Source organism: Diaphorina citri, unplaced genomic scaffold (assembly GCF_000475195.1).
Source record: "Diaphorina citri unplaced genomic scaffold, Diaci psyllid genome assembly version 1.1 scaffold141, whole genome shotgun sequence".
Taxonomy (NCBI): domain Eukaryota; kingdom Metazoa; phylum Arthropoda; class Insecta; order Hemiptera; family Psyllidae; genus Diaphorina; species Diaphorina citri.
Genome location: NW_007377578.1, coordinates 125,673 through 150,004, shown reverse-complemented (window position 1 = coordinate 150,004; position 24,332 = coordinate 125,673). Strand labels below are relative to the sequence as shown.

The following is a 24,332-nucleotide window of genomic DNA, read 5'->3' as shown; positions in this document are numbered from 1 at the left end:
CATAGAAAAAGTTTAAATGTTGTGTCCTGTAGTCCTGTTCCACCAGAATATGGAAAATTTATTGGTAATTCCAAATTTCAATCTAATTCGTCCATATTCTAAAAACTACTTTTCCATGGGCTATTGCAGTAGGTAGTTGGAGTAAACTTTCGATCAAGACTCGTAAAGTTGATGTAAAGGGTAGAGCCATCAATCTCAATCTCCTTATAGCTCAGTTGATTTTCCTGTTCCTGGCGTGTGCACAACATCTAGTTCGCTAGATACCCTCCTGCCTGGAGCCACGCGTATCGATTCATTATAATATCGAATTAGGTAGACATTACCATGCCAAGTACCTGATGTACCTTATATTGATGTAGAATTAAATGTACCTTATATTGATATAGTAATGTAGAATTTTATCCGTAGCTAGGAATGACTGGAATGTCACATACCCCAGCATGTGAACAAGGAATGTGGTCATGAACACAATCACGGTTGACAAAGCATCTAGTGTTTTGTTTCATGAATAATACATGGTTAGGAAATGGAACTCTTTCATTGACTCCGATGGCAGACTTTTGTGCTGCTTTCTTATCCTTGTGGCACAAACGATTTGAGTGTATCTTATAACCGGGAATAACCCTGACGTTATAACCCCGGGGCAAATACTGAAGGTTTTTTCCTTATGGTCCGTAGATAAAGAGGAACCCACGGTATTCTACTTTGTTGTTTATTAGGTTTGCTATTGTCCCATAGAATGTGACCTTTTTGTTGTTACCTTAATAAGGTAGGTTTGTTCCGTTCCTTTTACCTTCCTGTGGAATGTGGGACTAGTGCCCTCAGGCTTGTCAGTTGAGAAAGCATTCTTTTATTACATTGGATGAGGTCATAATAGGAAATTATAAGGAAAAAAAAAAATTGAGAAATTTGCAGAAGAAATACAAAGTAACATTACAAGGAAAAAACTACGTTGAAAATAAGGAAAGTGATACAAAGAAATTTTAGCGCTGTCACAATGAATACTGAAATACGATCCCTCCTTGAACGGCTTCAAACTACCCGTCCACGGAGAAATAACAGTAAGATTGTCATAGGTCATACTTTTGCCCCTTTTTACCGATTTAGTCGTATATCTATCGAAGAACTTTTGTATAACCATAAAACAAATGAGCAACCTGGTATACAGATCTTCCTGAAAGGTTGACGGCCGAAGAAAATGACTCATTCATCAAACGACCTTTCGTTAATTTTATGACTCGAAAACTCCGTGCCTGGTCAGAGTAAACTTTAATGACCCGATGATAAAACTGTACAGTTGACGCGACGACAGTTATCCCACAACTAGGTTAACTCAAGAACAAGAAAAACGAGACGGATAAATTAAAACCTAAAAACTCAAACTAGACGGATAGGTGTTTGCCAATTTACTCTGACTTTCTGCAAATATGTGTACACTTGATGTAAATAAGCCATGTAGACGCACAGCCTACCTAATCAATGTGGTAAACTCATCTCACCAGGCTAATTAAGCAGTAATTACAGAACGGTAAAAAATGGCAATATCTGTGGCGGCAAAAACGTAGACATGGTTTACGAGACAACAGATGTATGTCAGTCCTAAACAGAATAACTAACATTATGGGCAATTTCCATACCTACCCGCCACGCTGGTTTTGTTTTGTTTTTCCTTGTTTCTATGCCCAAATCTGACTTGTGCGGCTGTACCCAAAAAGCAAAGTCCAAGTATGCTAGAAAAAGCCTTTGAATTTGTGAACCACAACATGGGTAATTGTGTTCTACAATAGAAAACTTGCCCAGTATACCTGTTGTACAGGGCAGCCTAATCAGAGTGCCATTTCAATTTTAGCACCTAACAAGACAACTACATAAGTTACCTGGGCAGCCTCATCAGAGTGCCATTTCAATTTTAGCACCTAACGAGACAACTACATTAAGTTACCATATAATTTCATCCCCTGATGTCAAAAAAGTGATTTTTAGCCCATGGTCTGTACGTATGTATGTATGTATGTACGTATGTACGTATGTATAAGTTACCATATAATTTCATATGTCCAGTTGTCTACAAAGTATGGCCACAGTTCGCCAATAGATGCGCAAAGAGAAGTAGATCTCAGGTGATCGCTCAATGCAGACCTATAGGAGTTACCTCAGCCAGTCGACAACTATCACTTACCATTATCACGTACAGATTTCACTTTCCGTAATATTACCTATCGTCTCCACGGTCTCTTTTTTCATTACTTCTATCTATCAACCGATTGGTATTAATGTCATCTAGACCGGCAAATATACAGGGTGTCCAATAACTCGAGCTATACCCCCGGTTTATGGTCACCACTGGTGAAATGAAATTAACTTAAAGAACCTAAGGCCATCCACCCACTATCAGGTAGACCTGATCCACGGTCTCTTTTTTCATTACTTCTATCTATCAACCGATTGGTATTAATGTCATCTAGACCGGCGAATATACAGGGTGTCCAATAACTTGAGCTATACCCCCGGTTTATGGTCATCACTGGTGAAATGAAATTAACTTAACCTAAGGCCATCCACTCACTAACAGGTAGACCTGATTAGGTCCGCCTGTCAGGTCTCCCTGGTAGTGTGTGCGCTCATCAGGTATCAGGTAGACCTGACAAGCGTTCGTATAAAGCTTAACTCATCCCTTGGGGGCAGTGGCCCGTACACCTAAGTCTCAGAGTGGGCTTTTTGTGCATGTATGGAGTTAAGTACCTATTTAGGTACTTGTAGTTGTTAGTGTAGTGTACCTACTCACCTTGGATTTCATTTACATTAAGTTTTACTTGAAAAACTTTTTCCATCATGTTCATTTTCTTTTTTCTGGAAACAGTAATTCGAAAATGGTTTCCAGTGTCTTTATTGTTTAATTCTGACAAGCGCACCTGATCAGGTATACCTGTCAGGTCTACCTGTGACAGTGAGTGGCTGGCGTAATAATTATGCTAAGGAAAGTAGAAATAAGTATTAATTTGTATTTGCTTCATCTTTATGGATACCACCCATATGTACCTGTCTTTGTACTATCTGGTCGGAAAATCTTCGAGTTCAAGACACCCTGAGTGATTTCTTCCCGGTGATTGTTATGCTAATCGGCTAGTCATGCTTACACTATATTTTGCTACGCTACTACAGATTATACTTTACTGTATAGTCGAGAGAAAACTGCTAGGTCTCTTACGTATTGGATAGATAGACATAAAGAGACGGTTTTCACTAAAGACTGTCTAAACCACAGCATGGCTCATGTTACACAGTCGCTTACAAGGTCTTTTGCTATTTCAAGAGCTATGTATGTTTTCTAGAGTTGCGTTGGCAGTTTAAAGGATAGATAAGTTGCTGTACTTGTTCCGTGTAAATGTTAAGAGGATTCCTGAATTCCTTTGGCAGGTTCTGGTTCACTTTATTCTTTACGGTTTCTTATAATTCTCAAATACCTGAAATATTAACCTATCCAATATTGTCGGGTTTTTTGTTGTACCTGCATACTTGCTTGTCGAAGGAACTTTCCTTTCTTCAATTTGAATTTATCTACCCTCTTGTTTGTGCACTTTTATTTTTGTTTAATGGCAAATGTTGGGTCAACGAGACAGTGTGTCTACTACACTGTCTTGTATAGTTTGGGTATCAGCATGTAAACTCCGGGGATCGAAATTATTGTCTACTCGTCTACTGTATTCTAAAGTGGATATTTATCACCACGGATTGTCTCGGGACTGAGTTCAATCCAAGATTGACCCGAGTGTTGAGTTTTGGGGTAACATCGTTTATTTATGTTGGTGAGTTGGTAAACTCTGGAATAAGTGGTCCTCTGACAATGCTATCGATTGGTGGAAAAATTTGGGACTAGGAACTTTCCTTTCTTCAATTTGAATTTATCTACCCTCTTGTTTGTGCACTTTTATTTTTGTTTAATGGCAAATGTTGGGTCAACGAAACAGTGTGTCTACTGCACTGTCTTGTATAGTTTGGATATCAGAATAGGAAAATTGCAGTGATTAGATTTTAGATACCAAAGTATGCACAGGACTCTCGATTCTAGAGGAAGAATAGTCTCATTATTAAAGTCTCACTGAGTATTTAAGGAGAGACTTGCAATGTCTCAGTGCAGTTCCTAACGGGGGAAAAAGAAGAACAAAGTCAAGGAAAAAATTCCATATATCAGAATAGGAAAATTGCAGTGATTAGATTTTAGATACAAAAGTATGCACAGGACTCTCGATTCTAGAGGAAGAATAGTCTCATTATTAAAGTCTCACAGAGTATTTAAGGAAAGACTTGCAATGTCTCAGTGCAGTTCCTAACGGGGGAAAAAGAAGAACAAAGTTAAGGAAAAAAGTTTCACTTAATAACTGGAATTTATTTAGCAAAGCAACTTCCTACAGGGAATATTGATCGAGGAGGAAAAGAAATGCTTCACATATCTTCAAGGAAAAAAGTTTCACTTAATAACTGGAATTTATTTAGCAAAGCAACTTCCTACAGGGAATATTGATCGAGGAGGAAAAGAAATGGTTCACATATCTCACACAGGACAAAATTCAGTTACGAGTAGGCCAAACACATGTGGTTTCACAATCTCGGCTATTCAACTTGTAACAGGCAAGTGGTAGGGGACCCGAAGTCCAATATTGAATTATTGATACAGAAAGTAGATTTATCAGTCAATTTTAATCAATATGAGTAAAGTGCACAAACAAGAGGGTAGATAAATTCAAATTGAAGAAAGGAAAGTTCCTTCGACAAGCAAGTATGCAGGTACAACAAAAAACCTGACAATATTGGATAGGTTAATATTTCAGGTATTTGAGAATTATAAGAAACCGTATAGATTTATAGAATAAAGTGAACCAGAACCTGCCGCAATATGAGTGTAAATAGTTATTTATGTAAAGGTACAACTCGCTCTACAGAGGTCACTGACACTTTCAGGGGGGCCTTTCTATTAGTTCCATTTTATACAGGGTAGATGATAGAAAGTGTGGAATTAAAGAAGATGTGAGATGAATTCGATCCCCTCCCTATATCCCTCCCATCTTTCTTCCGTTTCACTCAACTCTCTCTCTCCCTCCGTACAGCAACTTATCTATCCTTTCTTTCTGGTTGATTAGTGATTTTAATGTTAAGTGATCTCATGGACGATTTTTTAACACAAAAAAACGCTCTTCGGTCCTCACAATTGATTTTGACGCTGGTGTATGGCACCTTGGACTTGTCTGACGAAACTTAGGGGTCATTTTTTAACAGGACAGGAAAATACCTAGACTCCCAATAAATTTGAGAAAGGACACAAAATACAAGCTCTTAAAGGCCACAATACCTACAAAATACAAGGGAGAGTGCAGAGACAAAGTCCTGAAAGAACAAAAGGATATGAAGGTAGAAGAAAAACCTGAGGACATTGTTTTCCAAAACAACCACTGAACTGTTCGGACCAGCCAGAAATAAAGTCATCATAGCAAGGATGATATGAAGTTTCTGTATTTATTCAAAGGGAATTTAAAATGAATTAAATAAAGGGTCAGAGGCTTGTTCAGAGTCTCTCAAGGTTCCCAATGATGTAGTCCAAATATATTTTTAGGGTTTAGATATAATTTTATTTTAACTTGGAACTTAGAATCAGCCTCATTTTGTTATTATCTTATTATTTAACCGACTATGCCTTACATTTAAAAACTGTAATGGAATATGAAGATTGAAAAAATTATAGGGGGCACATTACGTACTAGAGGTTCACAGCATTATTTATTAATAGAGTGGTAAACTAGGGTGTGAATAGGAACGAGAAAAAGCCAAGAGGATTAAAGATTAAATAGATTTACCTACTGATGACACCAGTGCAACAACAGTAGAGGTTTAACCCTTGTTTTTTTTAGTCAAATGACCTCTCTTCCTTACGTTGATGACCCCTAGAGATAAAGAATAAGAAAGAAGACTCGATTTTTGTTCCCCTCTATAATAAACTCAAGGAAAAAAACACACATTTGGGTTTCTTAAGGAAGAAAATGAAGTAAAAAAGAAAGAGAAAAAAAAGGAGTAGGTAGGTAAATAGGTGTATATACCCGTATAGAAATGGAAGGAAACCAAAAGAAAGGGGGAAAAGAAGAAATGAAATAATTTGCTAATATTTTGACATTTTTTCGAAATTTCCTCCCCCTTCACTCCCGATAAAATAAAGTCGGGATACAAAAATGTCGACCAAAAAGTTTTGCTTACAAACTTCCCTCCTAAGTAAAAGCTTATTTAAGTTCATTTTTTTCTGAAAAAGGAAAAAAATATTTTTTCGTTCCTATTCAGTAAGCAGTAAGTAAAGAAAAAGTTGGTGTGCTTTCTTGGGAAATTTTGCTTCACTCCCGATAAAATAAAGTCGGGATACAAAAATGTCGACCAAAAAGTTTTGCTTACAAACTTCCCTCCTAAGTAAAAGCTTATTTGTTAATTTTTTTCTGAAAAAGGAAAAAATATTTTTTCGTTCCTATTCAGTAAGCAGTAAGTAAAGAAAAAGTTGGTGTGCTTTCTTGGGAAATTTTGCCCTTTTTTTAAATGGAAACGTCAGTCACCCCCTTATTTTTTCAATCGTGTTATAATTAGGAAGGTTTATTTTATGATTTTTATTTAAAAGTGGTAGAGAGTTGAAGTTTTTCTAAAGAGTAAGAAGGAAAGTTGTGATTGGTTAAAAAGGGAAATTAAAAATGGCGATTAAGGGAAAATATAGAGAAAAAAAGAGGTACCGTTGCCATTGATGGAAATGGAGTGGGTGGGTAACGATCAAACCTTTGTGGTCAGAACAAGACTCTGCCTTGGTAGCATAAGAATCTGAGGAATTAATTTTTTTGCTGTTTCTGTTTTATTTCATGTACCTAGTCTGCCCTTGTAATGTCTGGGGCTTCTTTTTAGTAGAATCCCATGCATTACCATAGAGCTCTTGAAATTTGCATATCTTTGGCCTTTTAGTAAGCTTTTCATCCATACGAATTCTCCACACTATATTTTGCTACGCTACTACAGATTATACTTTACTGTAGTCGAGAGAAAACTGCTAGGTCTCTTGACGTATTGGATAGATAGATACTAGATAGACATAAAGAGACGGTTTTCACTAGAGACTGTCTAAACCACAGCATGGCTCATGTTACACAGTCGCTTACAAGGTCTTTTGCTCTTTCCTTTGCTATTTCAAGAGCTATGTATGTTTTCTAGAGTTGCGTTGGCAGTTCTCATACACAGTCGCTTACAAAGTCTTGTACTCTTTCCTTTGCTATTTTAAGAGCTATGTATGTTTTGGCAAAGTTGTCAGGTGGTCACTCTTGACTAGTGTTGACGAATTTCATGTAAACTCCGGGAATCGAACTTATTGTCTACTCGTCTACTGTATTCTAAAGTGGATATTTATCAACACGGATTGTCTCGGGACTGAGTTCAATCCAAGATTGAGCCGAGTGTTGAGTTTTGGGATAACCTTGTTTATTTATGTTGGTGAGTTGGTAAACTCTGACAATGCTATCGATTGGTGGAAAAAATTGGGACAACACTATATTTTGCTACGCTACTACAGATTATACTTTACTGTAGTCGAGAGAAAACTGCTAGGTCTCTTGACGTATTGGATAGATAGACATAAAGAGACGGTTTTCACTAGAGACTGTCTAAAGTCTAAAGTCTAAATCACAGCATGGCTCATGTTACATAGTCGCTTAGAAGGTCTTGTACTCTTTCCTTTGCTATTTCAAGAGCTATGTATGTTTTCTAGATGGCAGTTTTCGATTGGTGGAAAAAATTGGGACTATCTGAGGCTGAAATTATTGAAGCTATTAGGAGAGGGCTTGATAATGGTATTTATCTCCTTCCCCTTCCTCACTATTGTGGCTCCATCTCTGATTACAATCAAATACGGGTAATGTTCATGTATGATGGGATGACCTGACCCCCTCTCTCTGTAACTATCTATTGGGGGGTGATGTAATTGGGATGAATCCCCCCCACCCGTTCAAGTTGTGGCTTAAATGTAGGTAATTTAATCGTTTTACCCGGTCGCCCCTTTGTGTCTAGGAGCACACATCTCTAGAGCACTCCTGACCATTAAATCTTACGTAAGATTCAAAGGGGGGAATATCATAGTGAGGGGAGCCCCGACTTCTCCCCTTAGTAATTGTCTGTTTAAATATTTAATTAAACTGGTGGAACCCCGTTCAAGTTGTGGCTTAAATGTAGGTAATTTAATCGTTTTACCCGGTCGCCCCTTTGTGTCTAGGAGCACACATCTCTAGAGCACTTCTGACCATTAGATCTTACGTAAGATTCAAAGGGGGAACATCATAGTGAGGGGAGTCCCGACTTCTCCCCTTAGTAATTGTCTGTTTGAATATTTAATTAAACTGGTGGAATTGAACTTTCCTACTGCAGAATCCCCGTTCCCCGTGGAGTAATTAGACTGTAGACTTGACTTTGTGGTTTTTGTGTGTACACTGGTTCCGTCTGCTGGTACGTTGTCTTCGTCTGCAGTAGAAGACGTGTCTTTGGATGTGCCAGTGAAATTAAGTAATTAGACTGTAGACTTGACTTTGTGGTTTTTGTGTGTACACTGGTTCCGTCTGCTGGTACGTTGTCTTCGTCTGCAGTAGAAGATGTGTCTTTGGATGTGCCAGTGAAATTATATGTATTCTGAAATTGAAGAAATGGAGTGAACTTAAATTTTTTACATGGATTTTTTATGCCTGCCTCTATAGCTCAGTAGGTTACACGAGACTTGTATGCGGGAGGTCTTGGGTTCAATGCTCGGCAGAGTCGAAGTTCTTTCACATCTGTATTTATATTTTGGTGGTGCAGTCAGCCTTCACGGGATGATCAGTTGATCATATTGAGTTGCTTTACGGAGCTACTCTAAGTGAGCCGTCTCGTCTGTGAGTAGCGCTCATTACCAAAGTCATTTCTTCTAGTACTTTTTTTTTTTTGGTAAAATGTGGGAAGATGAACATTTCCAGTTAGTTTTATAGGTAAAATACTTCATCTTACGTCTTTCCAGAGGGCTACGTGCTCAAGGTTCTCGAGCAACTGTCCCTTTTGAATGGCCAGAAAAATTTTCTGAACGAAGTACATCTTTCGCTAGATGGTCTTCAGTAGCGAGGATCACCAATGTGATTTATCCTTCCATGGGAGTCAGTTCCATTCTATCAAGTATTTGACGACTCGTAAACTAGATGTTCTTTACAAACGAAACGCAGTCATATGACGCAGGTACCACTGTTGGAACCCAAGCAATTAGCCATAAGTGGAGCGTGGCGTATATTATTCCATTCCTATTTATTTACCTTGCTAAAACCAATTTCGTTTACTTGTGTGCAGTATCTCTACTGTTGTTATACGGAAGAAATCACACAGCCGTGTGTAAAGCCCGGTGAACAAGACATGTCTCTCAGTCTCACAACTTGGTCTTTCGATAGATCGGTCTTCCATGGTTGCGTTCTTAATATTTGCGCAATTTTCATTCGTTTAGAAATTAGAGCAACTATCGCGTACACATCCAAAAACCCCTTTCATTCCGTGTCGGTCTACATACTTTCATCAGAAGGGAGAGAGTATACAATGCTCCCGAATCATAGGATGCTGACAAAAGGTCTGTTTTTCATTCCTACGCCTTACATGGATTTTTTATGCCTGCCTCTATAGCTCAGTAGGTTACACGAGACTTGTATGCGGGAGGTCTTGGGTTCAATGCTCGGCAGAGTCGAAGTTCTTTCACATCTTTATTTGTATTTTGGTGGTGCAGTCTGCCTTCATGGGATGATCAGTTGATCATATTGAGTTGCTATACGGAGCTACTCTAAGTGAGCCGTCTCGTCTGTGAGTAGCGCTTATTACCAAAGTCATTTCTACTAGTACTTTGAGTTGCTATACGGAGCTACTCTAAGTGAGCCGTCTCGTCTGTGAGTAGCGCTTATTACCAAAGTCATTTCTACTAGTACTTTTTTGGTACAATGTGGGAAGATGGACATTGCCAGTTAGTTTTATAGGTAAAATACTTCATCTTACGTCTTTCCAGAGGGCTACGTGCTCAAGGTTCTTTGTCCCTTTTGAATGGCCAGAGAAATTTTCTGAACGAAGTACATCTTTCGATAGATGGTCTTCAGTAGCGAGGATCACCAATGTGATTTATCCTTCAGTTCCATTCTATCAAGTATTTGACGACTCGTAAACTAAATGTTTTTTACAAACGAAAAGCAGTCATATGACGCAGGTACCACTGTTGGAACCCAAGCAATTAGCCATAAGTGGAGCGTGGCGTATATTATTCCATTCCCATTTATTTACCTTGCTAAAACCAATTTCGTTTACTTGTGTGCCGTATCTTTACTGTTGTTATACGGAAGAAATCACACAGCCGTGTGTAAAGCCCGGTAATAGCCATAAGTGGAGCGTGGCGTATATTATTCCATTCCCATTTATTTACCTTGCTAAAACCAATTTCGTTTACTTGTGTGCCGTATCTCTACTGTTGTTATACGGAAGAAATCACACAGCCGTGTGTAAAGCCCGGTATACAAGACATGTTTCACAGTCTCACAACTTGGTCTTTCGATAGATCGGTCTTCCATGGTTGCGTTCTTAATATTTGCGCAAATTTCATTCGTTTAGAAATTAGAGCAACTATCGCGTACACATCCAACGATCTGTCGAAAGACCGAGTTGGGAAAACAAGAATGTTAAACTAGTCTTTCGATGGATGGGTCTTCAAAGCTGTTTTTTTTTTTTTTTTTTGACAGGTCGTTGGTTGTGAACGCGATATTTACGCAAATTTCAATAGTTTAGACCTGAAATTTTCCGCAAATATCGCGTACACATCTAACGATCTGTCAAAAGACCAAGTTGGGAGATTGGAGATATATGTCGTAGCGTATGCACCGGGCCTAATGTGCATGGTTCTCTCTTGACATACACTCACTTTGTCTGAGAAGTTCTGACTTACCTTTCTCTAATGCTGTGAGAACTTATGTCTGGGAGTCTGGGTAGGTACTTACCAATGTTGGCCAGGTGGCCAGTGCATAATTTGATACCTTACCGGTTTGTGTATGTTTTGATTAATTCTCTTCATCTAGTTTACCTATTGATGCCATTTTGGAAATTATGCAGTCAAGTCATGTCTGTATGTTTACCCTTGCACTATCGGGCTTCTTTACAGTAAAATCGCTTGTATTACCATAGAGCTCTTCAAATTTCCGTATCCTGACCATACACTCACTTTGTCTGAGAAGTTCTGACTTACCTTTCTCTAATGCTGTGAGAACTTATGTCTGGGTACTTACCAATGCTGGCCAGTGCATAATTTGATACCTTACCGGTTTGTGTATGTTTTGATTAATTCTCTTCATCTAGTTTAGCTTTTGATATTATTTTGGAACTATATTATGCAATATGCAGTCAAGTCATGTCTAACCCTTGCACTGTCGGTCTTCTATTCAGTAAAATCCCTTGGATTACCATACAGTTCTTGAAATTTCCATATCCTTGGAGTCAAGTCATGTCTAACCCTTGCACTGTCGGTCTTCTATTCAGTAAAATCCCTTGGATTACCATACAGTTCTTGAAATTTCCATATCTTTGGCTTTTTAGTTAGCTTTCCATTGATGTGAGTTTCAAGTCATGTCTGTCCTTGTAATATCTGGGGCTTCTTTGCAGTAGAATCCCATGCATTACCATAGACTATAGAGCTCTTGAAATTTGCATATCTTTGGCCTTTTAGTAAGCTTTTCATTCATACGAATTCTCTTCTGCCCTTGTAATGTCTGGGGCTTCTTTTTAGTAGAATCCCATGCATTACCATAGAGCTCTTGAAATTTGCATATCTTTGGCCTTTTGGTTAGCTTTTCATTCATATGAATTCTCTATAATCTTGTTTATTTCAAATTTGAATGTTAATTTAATTTTGTTGTTCTAATTATTTCTTTCTATTGGCTACCTCTCTGTCTTTCGAACTTGATAGCCTAGATAATTTGGGGACTAGCTCGGGGTTTTTCTTGGAACTCCTTGTGTCTTTTGACACTGTTAGTTTTACTTTCGACTACATTGTGGAGGTGCTGCTAAATTTCTATTGTGACTGCGTTTTGGCGTTTTTTCCCTGGTTGTCCTTGCCCCCTCTCCATGTTGAAAGGGTTTGACGTTTCTTCGAGGCATTTTCGCCTATCCTTGACCTGAATAAAGGCAACTTTCGTACCAGCCAGAGTTTGGGTACCGTTTCCAAGGTGGTTGGGGTCGGGGGTTTCCAAGGCGGTTTGGGAAGGGGGCCTTTGTATTCTCGCTAATAGAGCTGCTCTCGGTAGCAATTTTCTACACGCACTTTCGTCTATGCCACGGCTGTTTGTTTACCCTTTGTTTTGTGGATAGAGAATTCGGCCTTCCCTTACGTCAAGTTGCCTAATTTTGAACACCTTTGAAAAATGGCTGGTGACCTCCTTTGTCCAAAGCTTCGTCAGTCGTCACACACTATTAAGCTCCATTCATTCTCTTTAGGGATGAGTTTTTCTTTTTGGGGCAAAGTTACGACTATGGGTCGGGGCTGTTCCGTTGTTCCCATAATTTTCTATTTTCCTTATCTTACAAGTTACAGGAAGAAAAAAAAAGTAATATAATCGATTAAAATTGTAACAATCGAAAATATCTGTTTTTGATAGTAGCAGTCATAATCAATCTTTAGTACCAAAACACGTTGTGAGGTTCTCTTAAAGCCTATATCCAGAGATTCAGCCATTGCTCAAAATGGTTGACTGACATTTTGTACATAATTTTCCCTCTTTTTCGGTGCGTGATAAACATGTAATAAATAATACAACGACCTAGTCTAACTTTCCTACTAAGGAGTCCGGGAAACAGGCCAACAGTTGATAGTAGCAGTCATAATCAATCTTTAGTACCAAAACACGTTGTGAGGTTCTCTTAAAGCCTATATCCAGAGATTCAGCCATTGCTTAAAATGGTTGACTGACATTTTGTACATAATTTTCCCTCTTTTTCGATGCGTGATAAACATGTAATAAATAATACAACGACCTAGTCTAACTTTCCTACTAAGGAGTCCGGGAAACGGGCCAACAGAGTGAGGTTTTTTCTCCTTTCATAGTGAATGTAGTTGTATATTACAGGGTGACTGAAATTTAATTCTGTGCGACTTGTTTTTGACCTATTTGCATGGGTATCGACAGAAATAGAAATCTTGTGTTTACCTACTGCACTTCCCTCGGCCATGAGGAAAAAAGATTCGAGGTTTAAAACCCTTCGGTTGACCAGAAATCTGGGCACTGAAATTTAATTCTGTGCGACTTGTTTTTGACCTATTTGCATGGGTATCGACAGAAATAGAAATCTTGTGTTTACCTACTGCACTTTCCGTGGCCATGAGGAAAAAAGATTCGAGGTTTAAAACCCTTCGGTTGACCAGAAATCTGGGCACTGTTATTTGATAGGCTGGAATCGGCTAGATATAGCATACTAGAACACAGACCAGGCTGACTGGTATATTAATCATCTGTTGTGGACTCGGGTCCAAGTGCATCAAATCCTTGCAAATTAGCAAGGATTGATAGAAGCTTGATTTCAAGTTTTGTGGGGTCCTCCGTTTTTTTGGGGGGGTCTCAGTCTATACTCACAACATGTTCAACATTTGCTTGGATATTATTTTTAAGGAAAATAAGATGAATCTTCATAGATATTATTTTTAAGGAAAATAAGATGAATCTTCATACAGCCACCCTGTATTGGGCTAGGACAAGAATCAGAACTACTTGTTTGAAAAGCTAATCTAATCGATGGGGTTGGCGCTCTCTTTCTCCTTTAGCGTGGTGTCTAAATATGTGTATTATACAGAGTGAAAATAATAACTGGTATCTTCGTTTTATCAATAGTTGTTTTATTAAGAATTGTTATTTATTTTTTGAAGGTTATTCATATCTACCAATATGCTGCTGAAAGCTCCCGATTAGAGTTTGAGAAAAGAGCATTGTTCCACGTCAATGGTTAACAATGTACTCCATAGTGTGCTGAGTTTTATTAGGTAGGTAGGGATAATACAGGGATCGTCTGGAATAGGGCATTCAACTCACTCATTGGTTCTATTAACTTCAATATAAGAGAGCTCCGTTATTCATCTGTTTCTCCTTCTGTCCTTTCCTTCCTCCATTTAACAATGTACTCCATAGTGTGCTGAGTTTTATTAGGTAGGTAGGGATAATACAGGGATCGTCTGGAATAGGGCATTCACCTCACTCATTGGTTCTATTAACTTCAATATAGGAGAGCTCCGTTATTCATCTGTTTCTCCTTCCTCTCTCCCTTCCTTCCTCCATTTTCCTGTTTTCACATCCCTTTCTTCTTCCTTTTCTCCTTCTTCTCTTTCTTCTTCCATTTTCCAGTTTTTTTTTCCTCAGTCTCTCTTCCTTCCTAGATTTCTTTATCCACCTCCCATTCTTACTCCATTTTTTTCCTCCTCCTTCTCTTCCTCCGTTTCTTTATCCATCTCCCTTCATGTCTTGTTCTTCCTCTTCCCTCGTTCCAGGTCTTTCTGGACAATATGGTAGATTTAGATAATAGAGAAAAGTGAGAAGGAGAAAGAGAATGGAAAATGACATTTTTTCGAAATTTCCTCCCCCTTCACTCCCGATAAAATAAAGTCGGGATACAAAAATGTCGACCAAAAAGTTTTGCTTACAAACTTCCCTCCTAAGTAAAAGCTTATTTAAGTTCATTTTTTTCTGAAAAAGGAAAAAAATATTTTTTCGTTCCTATTCAGTAAGCAGTAAGTAAAGAAAAAGTTGGTGTGCTTTCTTGGGAAATTTTGCCCCTTTTTTTAAATGGAAACGTCAGTCACCCCCTTATTTTTTCAATCGTGTTATAATTAGGAAGGTTTATTTTATGATTTTTATTTAAAAGTGGTAGAGAGTTGAAGTTTTTCTAAAGAGTAAGAAGGAAAGTTGTGATTGGTTAAAAAGGGAAATTAAAAATGGCGATTAAGGGAAAATATAGAGAAAAAAAGAGGTACCGTTGCCATTGATGGAAATGGAGAGTAGGTGGGTAACGATCAAACCTTTGTGGTCAGAAAAAGACTCTGCCTTGGTAGCATAAGAATCTGAGGAATTAAATTTTTTGCTGTTTCTGTTTTATTTCAGTTCTAGTTTTCCAGTTTCTATATGAATAGAAATATAACGGGGTTAGATAAGGGTGGGGCAAACAGAGAGAAGAGGGGGGGGGTGACTCATATTGATCTGGTCGTAGCAACAACTGGTCGAAAGAGAGAGAGAGCTGGGAGAGAGAAAGATGGAGAGAGCATTTTATACTCTTGCGCTTTTCTGAGCCCCAGTGGGCGAGATTGGAACCCTGGAAAAGGGTGGGGAAGATTTTTGGGCAAGAGAGGGGAAGATTTTTGGGCGCGGGAGGTTTTAAACAGAGTTATTATTATTATTTTAAGGGCTTAGTCTGATACTTTTGAGCTGCCCTAATTACGCCTATAGCATGTTGTAGTTTTTTTTTTCATTTTTCATTATTATTAATAGTAATTACTTGCTTTTTTTTCACTCCCTTCGTAAGCTTTTTAACTTTTAAGTAACTCTGTTTCTGCCCAATGAACTTAATTGAGCTCCTATCCGGCCTGGTAGCTTTGTAGGAACATATGTAGGTAGAGGTAGAGTTGCCTATGCCTAACCTAATTTTTGTTTCCAATGTTCTATTCTATCTATTCTACCCTTCTTGCTTCATGAGGTATAGCTAGAGATTAGAGGAGGAACTTACTCTTAAGCATTCTTTTTGATGTATAGCTTTCTGCTTACCATGTAAATTGTGGGACCACCTAAAGTAGTGGTCAAGCGCTCGCTTGGTAAACAGGAGAGCGGAGGTTAAATCCCAGCCGAGGCATAGATTTATTTATTATTATTTTAAGTTTAATTTCACTGTATAGAACTGCTAAGTGACATAATACTGGAGCTCCAAGGGAGGTGGCACGGACGCTAAAATTAGGCATTGATGAAATTTCACAATTCACACCCAATTTGGGGCGTCTCGAAGTCAATAATTCAATATGTTCCCACTCGCTGCTTCTAGGCATTGATGAAATTTCACAATTCACACCCAATTTGGGGCGTCTCGAAGTCAATAATTCAATATGTTCCCACTCGCTGCTTCTTTTTATGTGTTCTTAAATCATCCGAACGAATTTCAATTAATTTCCGAGTCGTTTGTTCTTTCGTGCTCAGCCTCGTTTATTCGTTTTTCTCGTCATTAAATTAATTTTTTTTCCTTTCGATTGGGTGTTGGAACAATTAAATGGAACGAATTTCAATTAATTTCCGAGTCGTTTGTTCTTTCGTGCTCAGCCTCGTTTATTCGTTTTTCTCGTCATTAAATTAATTTTTTTCCTTTCGATTGGGTGTTGGAACAATTAAATTTTTTCGGAAGGGCACTTGAGGCCTTGTTCCCCCCCTGGAAGACGGGATAGAGGGAGAGGGATAGGACGGAAAGGAAGAAAGTTGTCCTCCCCCTTGTGAGACGGGATAGAGGGAAGGATATGAGAAAAGAGGGATGAAAAGGGAGAGAGGAAGAGAAGGTGTAAGGATATGGGAAGGGATCGTAGCTTCGTGAAGGAAGAAAGAGAGGAAGAGAAGGGTATAAGGCTATGGGAATAGACTATAGAGCACGAAGAAAGAGAGGGAGAGAAGGGAGTGCTTGAAAGGGTGCATGAGAGAGAGAGAGACTAAATAAAAGAGCACGTTGATGCTTTAAAGAGAAGGTGTAAGGATATGGGAAGGGATCGTAGCTTCGTGAAGGAAGAAAGAGAGGAAGAGAAGGGTATAAGGCTATGGGAATAGAGCACGAAGAAAGAGAGGGAGAGAAGGGAGTGCTTGAAAGGGTGCATGAGAGAGAGAGAGAGAGAGAGAGAGAGAGAGAGACTAAATAAAAGAGCACGTTGACGCTTTGGAGTGGTACTTGAGTATGTGCTCTTTCTCACCATTAAAACGGAGAGAAAGGAAGGGGAGAGAGAGATAAAAGAAAGGAAGGGGAAAGAGAGGGAGAGGAGGAACAGAAAAGAGGAGAGTCAGAATGGAGACAGCGAGAGATGAAGAAATGTGAAGGATTGGTGAAAGAGAGAAATGGGTATAAAAGACGAGATAAAAGCATGGTTGAAAGAGGGATTTTAAATTGAGTACAGGAGCTCTTCACCGCTATTGTCCAAGAAAAGCCCTAGATGGCACTGAAAAGAACTCTTCATATAAGTGTTATCTACATACATATGTAATATGTCCTTGAGTAAGAAAGATATTTTTTAACCAACTCTCAGGAGTCTGGACATTTGTTGATAATAATTTCCAGAGACTGTCTGGGGGAAAAGATGATCTCTTGAGAGGGTTTATGTTTTGTACATCCATATTTCGTACAAAATCTAGCATTCACACCCATTTTACTCATATTGTCTCTCACTCTCTTCTCATATTGTCTCTCATATTTTCTAAAGTATGGAAAAGATACATAAATGTAAGAGGGAAATAAAGTTCTTTGCCTTTTCCTTCCTTCCCTTCTCTTCCTCTTCCTCAGGCCCTTCCTCAATCTTTCTCACCCCCGAGAGTATGTACTTATGACACTTCAACACTGATATGAAGTATGAAGTCGCCAATATGTTTTCGGACGTCTCCTCCATTTACCTCCCCCCCTCCCTCAAACACACTCCTCCTGCCCTGTCTGTCCCATCCATTAATCTGAAGTGAGGTGACATTTCACGCTCATATTTCACAGCATACTAAGGTGGAGCTTATTTTATTATACCTGGGGATACCCACTACACGTACTTATCCCCATTGTTTGGGTGGAAATCTCGACTGTACGTGATATAATATCTCCTCCAAGGGTGAGCAAATCCTCACTGAAGGACGTTGGATAGTTTGAAAAATCCCACTTTAATACCCACAGTATAACTATCTGCTATATTAGGTACACATATGAATGTATTGTTTATACTGCGCAGTTCTTACTGTGTATGTTGTCTGTCTGTTCTAATGTGTAATGGGTGGTAAGTAGGTACACTGTTCCGTTTATTGTGTAAAAAAAAGCTATGTGAGCATCTCCAAGGCTAAATTAAATAAATAATAAGTTCCGAGTTCCGAGTCTTCCGAGGAGTTAAAGACACCCATTCGAGTCCCATTCTTATTCAAAGTTCCACAAGGAAAGGAGAAAATTAGAGGGAGAGAAGGAGGTAAAAATTTTCAATGTAAATATGTACAAAGAAAAGACCGTGGGGAAATGTAACGTCCCGGTGGTTTTACAACCTTCTAACTATCTGCTATATTAGGTACACATATGAATGTATTGTTTATACTGCGCAGTTCTTACTGTGTATGTTGTCTGTCTGTTCTAATGTTGTTGGGTGGTAAGTAGGTACACTGTTCCGTTTATTGTGTAAAAAAAGCTATGTGAGCATCTCCAAGGCTAAATTAAATAAATAATAAGTTCCGAGTCTTCCGAGGAGTTAAAGACACCCATTTGAGTCCCATTCTTATTCAAAGTTCCACAAGGATAGGAGAAAATTAGAGGGAGAGAAGGAGGTAAAAATTTTCAATGTAAATATGTACAAGGAAAAGACCGTGGGGAAATGTAACGTCCCGGTGGTTTTACAACCTTTTGACACACCAGAGAAAGAAGGAAGGAGAGGGAAATGTAGGTAAAAAGATATTAGATTGGGGAGTGATGGAGGAGGGAGAGAGACAAAGGTGTGAAGGAAGGAAAGAGAAATGTAAATAAAAGGTAAAAGAAATTAGAGAAGGATGATGGTAGATAGAGGGATACTGAGTAGAAAGGGAGGGAGAGATAGAGAGACTAAGGTGTGAAGGAGGGAGAGAGAACTGAAAGAGGTAGGATATAATTGGAAATTTATTGTTGCGTAACGTTCCTTTCTTCTTGCGTAAGTTATCATATTCTCTCCCTTTTTATCCCTCTGTTTGTCTCACTCCCTTTCTCATCCCGTCTCTTAAAAAAAAAAAAAAACATGGTACGTAGTGTGAACGAGCTCTTACATCTTTCTCCTGCCTACCGCCTCTCTCGCCCATTATCTTGGGTAATGGCGTACGGTCACTTCTTGGCCCGGAAAGATGTGCCTGTTCCCCGCCGTAATCCTATCCAAGCTTATCACGAAACAGGCTTATTTAGCTTGGAGGGTAGCGCGTCTGCCTTGTAAGCGCTAGGTCACGGGTTCGATTCCCGCCCGGGGCGAACTACATATATCCTGAACGGATAAAGTTCGTTCTTTGAACAGTTAGCTTGCTCCTATACATATTTACATATACCTATCCTGTCCTCTTTCACTTTTCGATTTCGGGACGATAAGACCCCCAGTGTTAGACTGTGAAGTGTGAACGTGTTTCAGGTTACGTCGATTGGCCTGTGTTATATAGGTTATTCAATGTATTCCTGGTAGGAACTCCTGCTGGTTATTTCACGGTGCAATTAACTTTGTGAGGACAGCTGATGAGATGGTTATGTTATAATATTATAACCCTAATCAACACGCCTTTCTCATCCCGTCTCTTGATCTTTCCCCCAATTCCTCTGTATCTCTCCCATATTTCGCTTTGTTTTAATATGGAAATGGTTATGTTAGTCCCATATGAATAATGGGGAATGGTTGGCATATTTCCGCGTTTTCCACTGCAGATGCTCCGGCCATTTCTTTTATTGTTTTTAATTTATTAGCATGAGGCACATGGAGAACAAATAAAAGGAGCAGACTAGGAGCTGAATTCTCTTTAGGGATGGTCTTTAAGGGTAGTAACCTAAGGTTTTTTTTCCCTGTTTCACCAAAATATTTTGGTGAAATGGGAGAATTCACCCCCAATTACACCAAGATTAATATCATTCAATGTTGGCACACTGTCATAAATATATGAAAAAAAAAAGCCTTTAATATGTCATTCTCATTCCATTTTGATGGACATAAATAAAGCCTTTGATATTCTATTCCATTTTTTCCAAGACAAATGTCTTGATGTGCTATTGATAATCTACATTTCCTAAACATATTATATAATGACTAATTCTTTCCTCCCCCTTGCTCTTGTTTCAGAATGTCGATCACAAGATGAAGTACAGATCCAAGAAAGGTCAACTGCCATTCGTAATGTATTCCTGGTAGGAACTCCTGCTGGTTATTTCACGGTGCAATTAACTTTGTGAGGACAGCTGATGAGATGGTTATGTTATAATATATATTATAACCCTAATCAACACAAGTGATTCAGCTCGATACACTTTTTGACATTTTAAATGCGTTTGTTTATGCCACCCATAATTTTCTCAACATAGTCCATAATGTTTTCCATGTTTGATTTTGATTTCAGTCTGAGAAGGAGAAGGAAATAGAAAAAGAATCAGAAGAAAAGAAAGAAGAGAAGGAGGAGAAGAAATAATAAGAAGGACAAAAACCTAGACAAAAAATGAAGATGGAAAGTGTGAACATTTGAATGAAATTATATAGGTATGTAACTAGAACCTTTAGCATTAGTATGTGTGCGTTATATATGAAATTCTTTATGTAACGATGAATATAATATTGATGTATAAGTATTGTGTATGGAATATTCTCATTCTGCATGTTTATGTGTTTTTCCTCATGTTACATACGAGAAACTCACATGATGACGTTATTATAAACAAACATCTATCTACTTAATATTATGATTATTGCTTATTTGTACATTTTTTTAAACTCTTTACTCTCTAATGTTATATGTTTTCTTTTTTTCTCTCTCTAAATCATAAGAAAATCGAAAATATTTGGCGTGCAAAGGTTTTTTGTATTTTTTGAATGAAATTAACTGTGAAAGGGTCCTAATTTAATTTCCATTAATTTATTTCCCCTATATCTACCATTATCAGACTTTATTTTACATCTCACTTTGAATCTCAATTTTACTTTTCTTTTTAATGAAATTTTCAAAGTTCCTTTTTGTTCCCATTGACGTATTTAAATTTTATAAAAGTTAAAGATAATTTGTGTTCCCCATTTAGTTCGCCTCGTCTTTCCTACATTCCAATTTTTCGTGTTACGAGGAATCCATTATTATACTGCCATATTCTTTTTCCTTTTCATTTTACACATATTATAGTGGTAGATTTAGTCAAAACGGTATTTCCGCGCACATTTTTTTTTTGTTTTTAATTTACCTTGCAAAATTTTACATGGAATATCAGAATATTTTACATTATTTTTCAAGGAATAAAAAAAGGACCTGTAGTCAATAAACGAACAATAGTAGAGAATTTTCTTCCTTTTAATTTACCTTGCAAAATTTTACATGGAATATCAGAATATTTTACATTATTTTTCAAGGAATAAAAAAAGGACCTGTAGTCAATATACGAACAATAGTAAAGAATTTTCTTCCTTTTTTTACACGTCTAAAAATGGATTCCCTAACAAAACCATTTTGTGTGGGGAATAAAATGCAAATTACCTTGTGCAAGCATATTTTCCAACTTAATAAGGTTTACGTAATTGATTGAGAAGAAACACAATGTATTCAATTGTTGCTAATGAATATCGAGAGGAAAATATCGGTCTACAACTCTACACATTGTTGTAATTATTCGAAGTGTTCGATTCTATTCTTTTATTTCCCCAATAATTGATTGAGAAGAAACACAATGTATTCAATTGTTGCTAATGAATATCGAGAGGAAAATATCGGTCTACACATTGTTGTAATTATTTGAAGTGTTCGATTCTATTCTTTTATTTCCCCACGACCCTGCAAAAATATAATTATTATATTATGCAAAAGCTTTACCTATTTTTTGTAGGTATACTGATTTTTTACACAAGTTCACATTGTGTCCAGGACCCCTGGAGTGAAAGAAAACCGCCCCAAAAAAGTGCTTTGGTGTTTTTTCTTCTCAAAGTATTTTTGTTTTCGTTGTCTCTTCAATTCATCATGATAGGTATACACAAGTTCACATTGTGTCCAGGACCCCTGGAGTGAAAGAAAACCGCCCCAAAAAAGTGCTTTGGTGTTTTTTCTTCTCAAAGTATATTTGTTTTCGTTGTCTCTTCAATTCATCATGATAGGTGGTCCAGGTCAAGAACTTTGGTTCCAGGTACTTTTTCAAACGCTCCAAGAGTTTCCATATAGCTCTATGATGAATTGAAGGGAAAATGAAAGTTGAAGGTAGTTTTTCGTATAAAATATGAATATGACTGCCAGAGTAGAAGAAACACCAGATTACTTTGAATGAGGGTCTTGTGTTTATGGAGAAAGTCAACATAAAATCGTGGTCCATTTGCATTTCCAACTTAGATCTTTTTACGGAAAGTATAATTTTAAGTATTTAAAAAAATATGAACTTTAGCCAGTTGTGTACATATATTTGCTATCTCGTTTATATAACCTTTACTACTTTCATATACATAACTATAAATATTTTATTTTGTAATTTTACTTTTACATCAAGTCTCATATATAATACTCTCATTTTTTTTATTATTATATTTTATTTTAATTTTATCTCTACTATTATTATTGTAAATGATTTTTTAAATCAGCTTTTCCCCATGACACAGTTCACAGTAAAGTTATTTTTCCCCTAATAATCGTTATTCAAGATATGGCCAAAGCATTCAACTTCATACCCGAAGAAAATACTCTGACCTGGGAAATGGAAATGTTATCAACTAGTCTGATAAACTCTTCCAGGTCTCAGATTTAAGCATGGTCCACCCCTTCAAAAACACTTCCTTTGTTGGCCAAAGTGTATTTGTGTTACTCCCGCTTTAAAGATAACGAAAAACAAAACCATCTTGGCACAAATATTTAAGTTTTTTCGAAATAATTTTATGTGTTTAGTGTTTTAAATTTATTTCTAGTATTTTGTAAGTTCTCTTTTTTTTATTTTTTATTATTTTTGTAATAACGTTTATTTGCAAGAAAAGTGAATAAAGGAGTGTATGCTTATCTTATAAGTGTTTCGTGTGGTTTTCATTTCTATTACTCTTTTAGAAGAAAAAAAAATCTTAAAAGATATCGAAAATTACTTGAAAAATAAAAGAGTAATAGAAGGTAATACGAAAATTGTAAAAATAAAATCAGAAAAAAAAATTGCGAGAGGTTTGTTCAAGCTTCCCAGACCTGTTCAGCATGAAGGTTCCCACCCGAATCCCACCCTCGGCACCTAACTTTGGTAGCACAACTTCGGAGTTCCGAAAGAGGAGGAGTCTAAGTCAAAATCTAGAGTGGGGGAAACATTCTCCTACTTAACTGCCTTTCTATTCGATACCAGGCTACCGAAACACGTGGCATCATATGAAAAGCTCAAAGTTCTAGCACATGCGCAGAAGAACTTTCCCCCACTACTGATTCTCATTTTGACTCCTCCTCTTTACAGTTTGCTGACAAAGATAGGCACTTTGGGTGGGCATTCGGGCGGGGACCTTGTTGCTCGTCGGTCTGGAAGCTTGAAAAAAAATCTGGCGAATTTTTTCTCTGAATTTGTTCTTACATTTTTTCAATACCTTCTATTAGATTTTTTTCTTTCTCAATATTTTAAGATTTTTTTTCTTTTCCATTTACCTAGGTAGATTATTTTTTCATCTCGAAGGCAAAAAAGAAAGAAAAAAGACCAAGTCAATGGAGGGACATACAAATTTTATTTCATCAAAACAATTTCACATTTTACTGTTCAGATTTTATTTTCTCATTTCTCCACACTTACAATCTCATGAATACTCCATTAAGCAACGTTGTTTGTGGTTAGTATTTGGACGCGTGACCGACCGCCTGAGTATAATGTTTTTCTTATGGAATCAAAACTGAGTTTTCCGTAAGAATCCTGAGCTGAAATTAAATTTAAATGCTCAGTCCAGTATTCTACGTGGAAATCAACCAAGTTCAGCTTCCACAAGAACAAAACGCGTACTGTTGGCCTATTGGTTGCTAATTCCTTATGAGGACAACTTAATTAGGCCAGCCACGCACGCTGAGACCATCCGACAGACCTGTGGCGGAAAATGCTCGAGACCCACGTCTGATAGACCTAGATCTCAGCTTCTTCGGCCACATACGTTCAGACGAGACGGTCTGAACGTATGTGGCGGGCATTGGGGCTTGGTATAAATTCCAGCAAAAGAGGTAAGGTGACATGAAGCCCAATTGGGACCTTAGCTGGAGGCCTTTCAAATATCTACACAAAAATAATAATAAAAAAGCAACCTTCGTATTCGTACCTCGGCATTTCATATTAGACTGGTTTATGGTTAGGCTCGCATACCCGAAGTACTGAATTCTTCAATC

General features: G+C 37.7%; 1 protein-coding gene and 2 long non-coding RNA genes across 3 annotated transcripts in view; 2 read left to right on the top strand and 1 right to left on the bottom strand.

The window, feature by feature from the left end:
- LOC108254655 (failed axon connections) overlaps nucleotides 1-20,164 on the top strand; it is a gene marked incomplete at its 3' end in the record, with an annotated part of 50,696 nt that extends 30,532 nt beyond the window's left edge. Inside the window, 1 exon segment of the mRNA XM_026820371.1 lies at nucleotides 20,114-20,164. Within this exon segment, the coding sequence (XP_026676172.1) occupies nucleotides 20,114-20,164 (51 nt within the window).
- Nucleotides 20,165-20,550: 386 nt separating this feature from the next.
- LOC113465661 lies at nucleotides 20,551-21,665 on the bottom strand. The gene is made up of 2 exons (XR_003390292.1): nucleotides 21,395-21,665; nucleotides 20,551-21,278 (listed from the first exon to the last, which is right to left on the bottom strand). It is a non-coding gene; the product is annotated as an uncharacterized LOC113465661 (long non-coding RNA).
- A 12-nt stretch (nucleotides 21,666-21,677) lies between these two features.
- On the top strand, nucleotides 21,678-22,324 carry LOC113465660. Its single transcript, XR_003390291.1, has 2 exons — nucleotides 21,678-21,987; nucleotides 22,115-22,324. It is a non-coding gene; the product is annotated as an uncharacterized LOC113465660 (long non-coding RNA).
- Nucleotides 22,325-24,332: the final 2,008 nt, after the last annotated feature.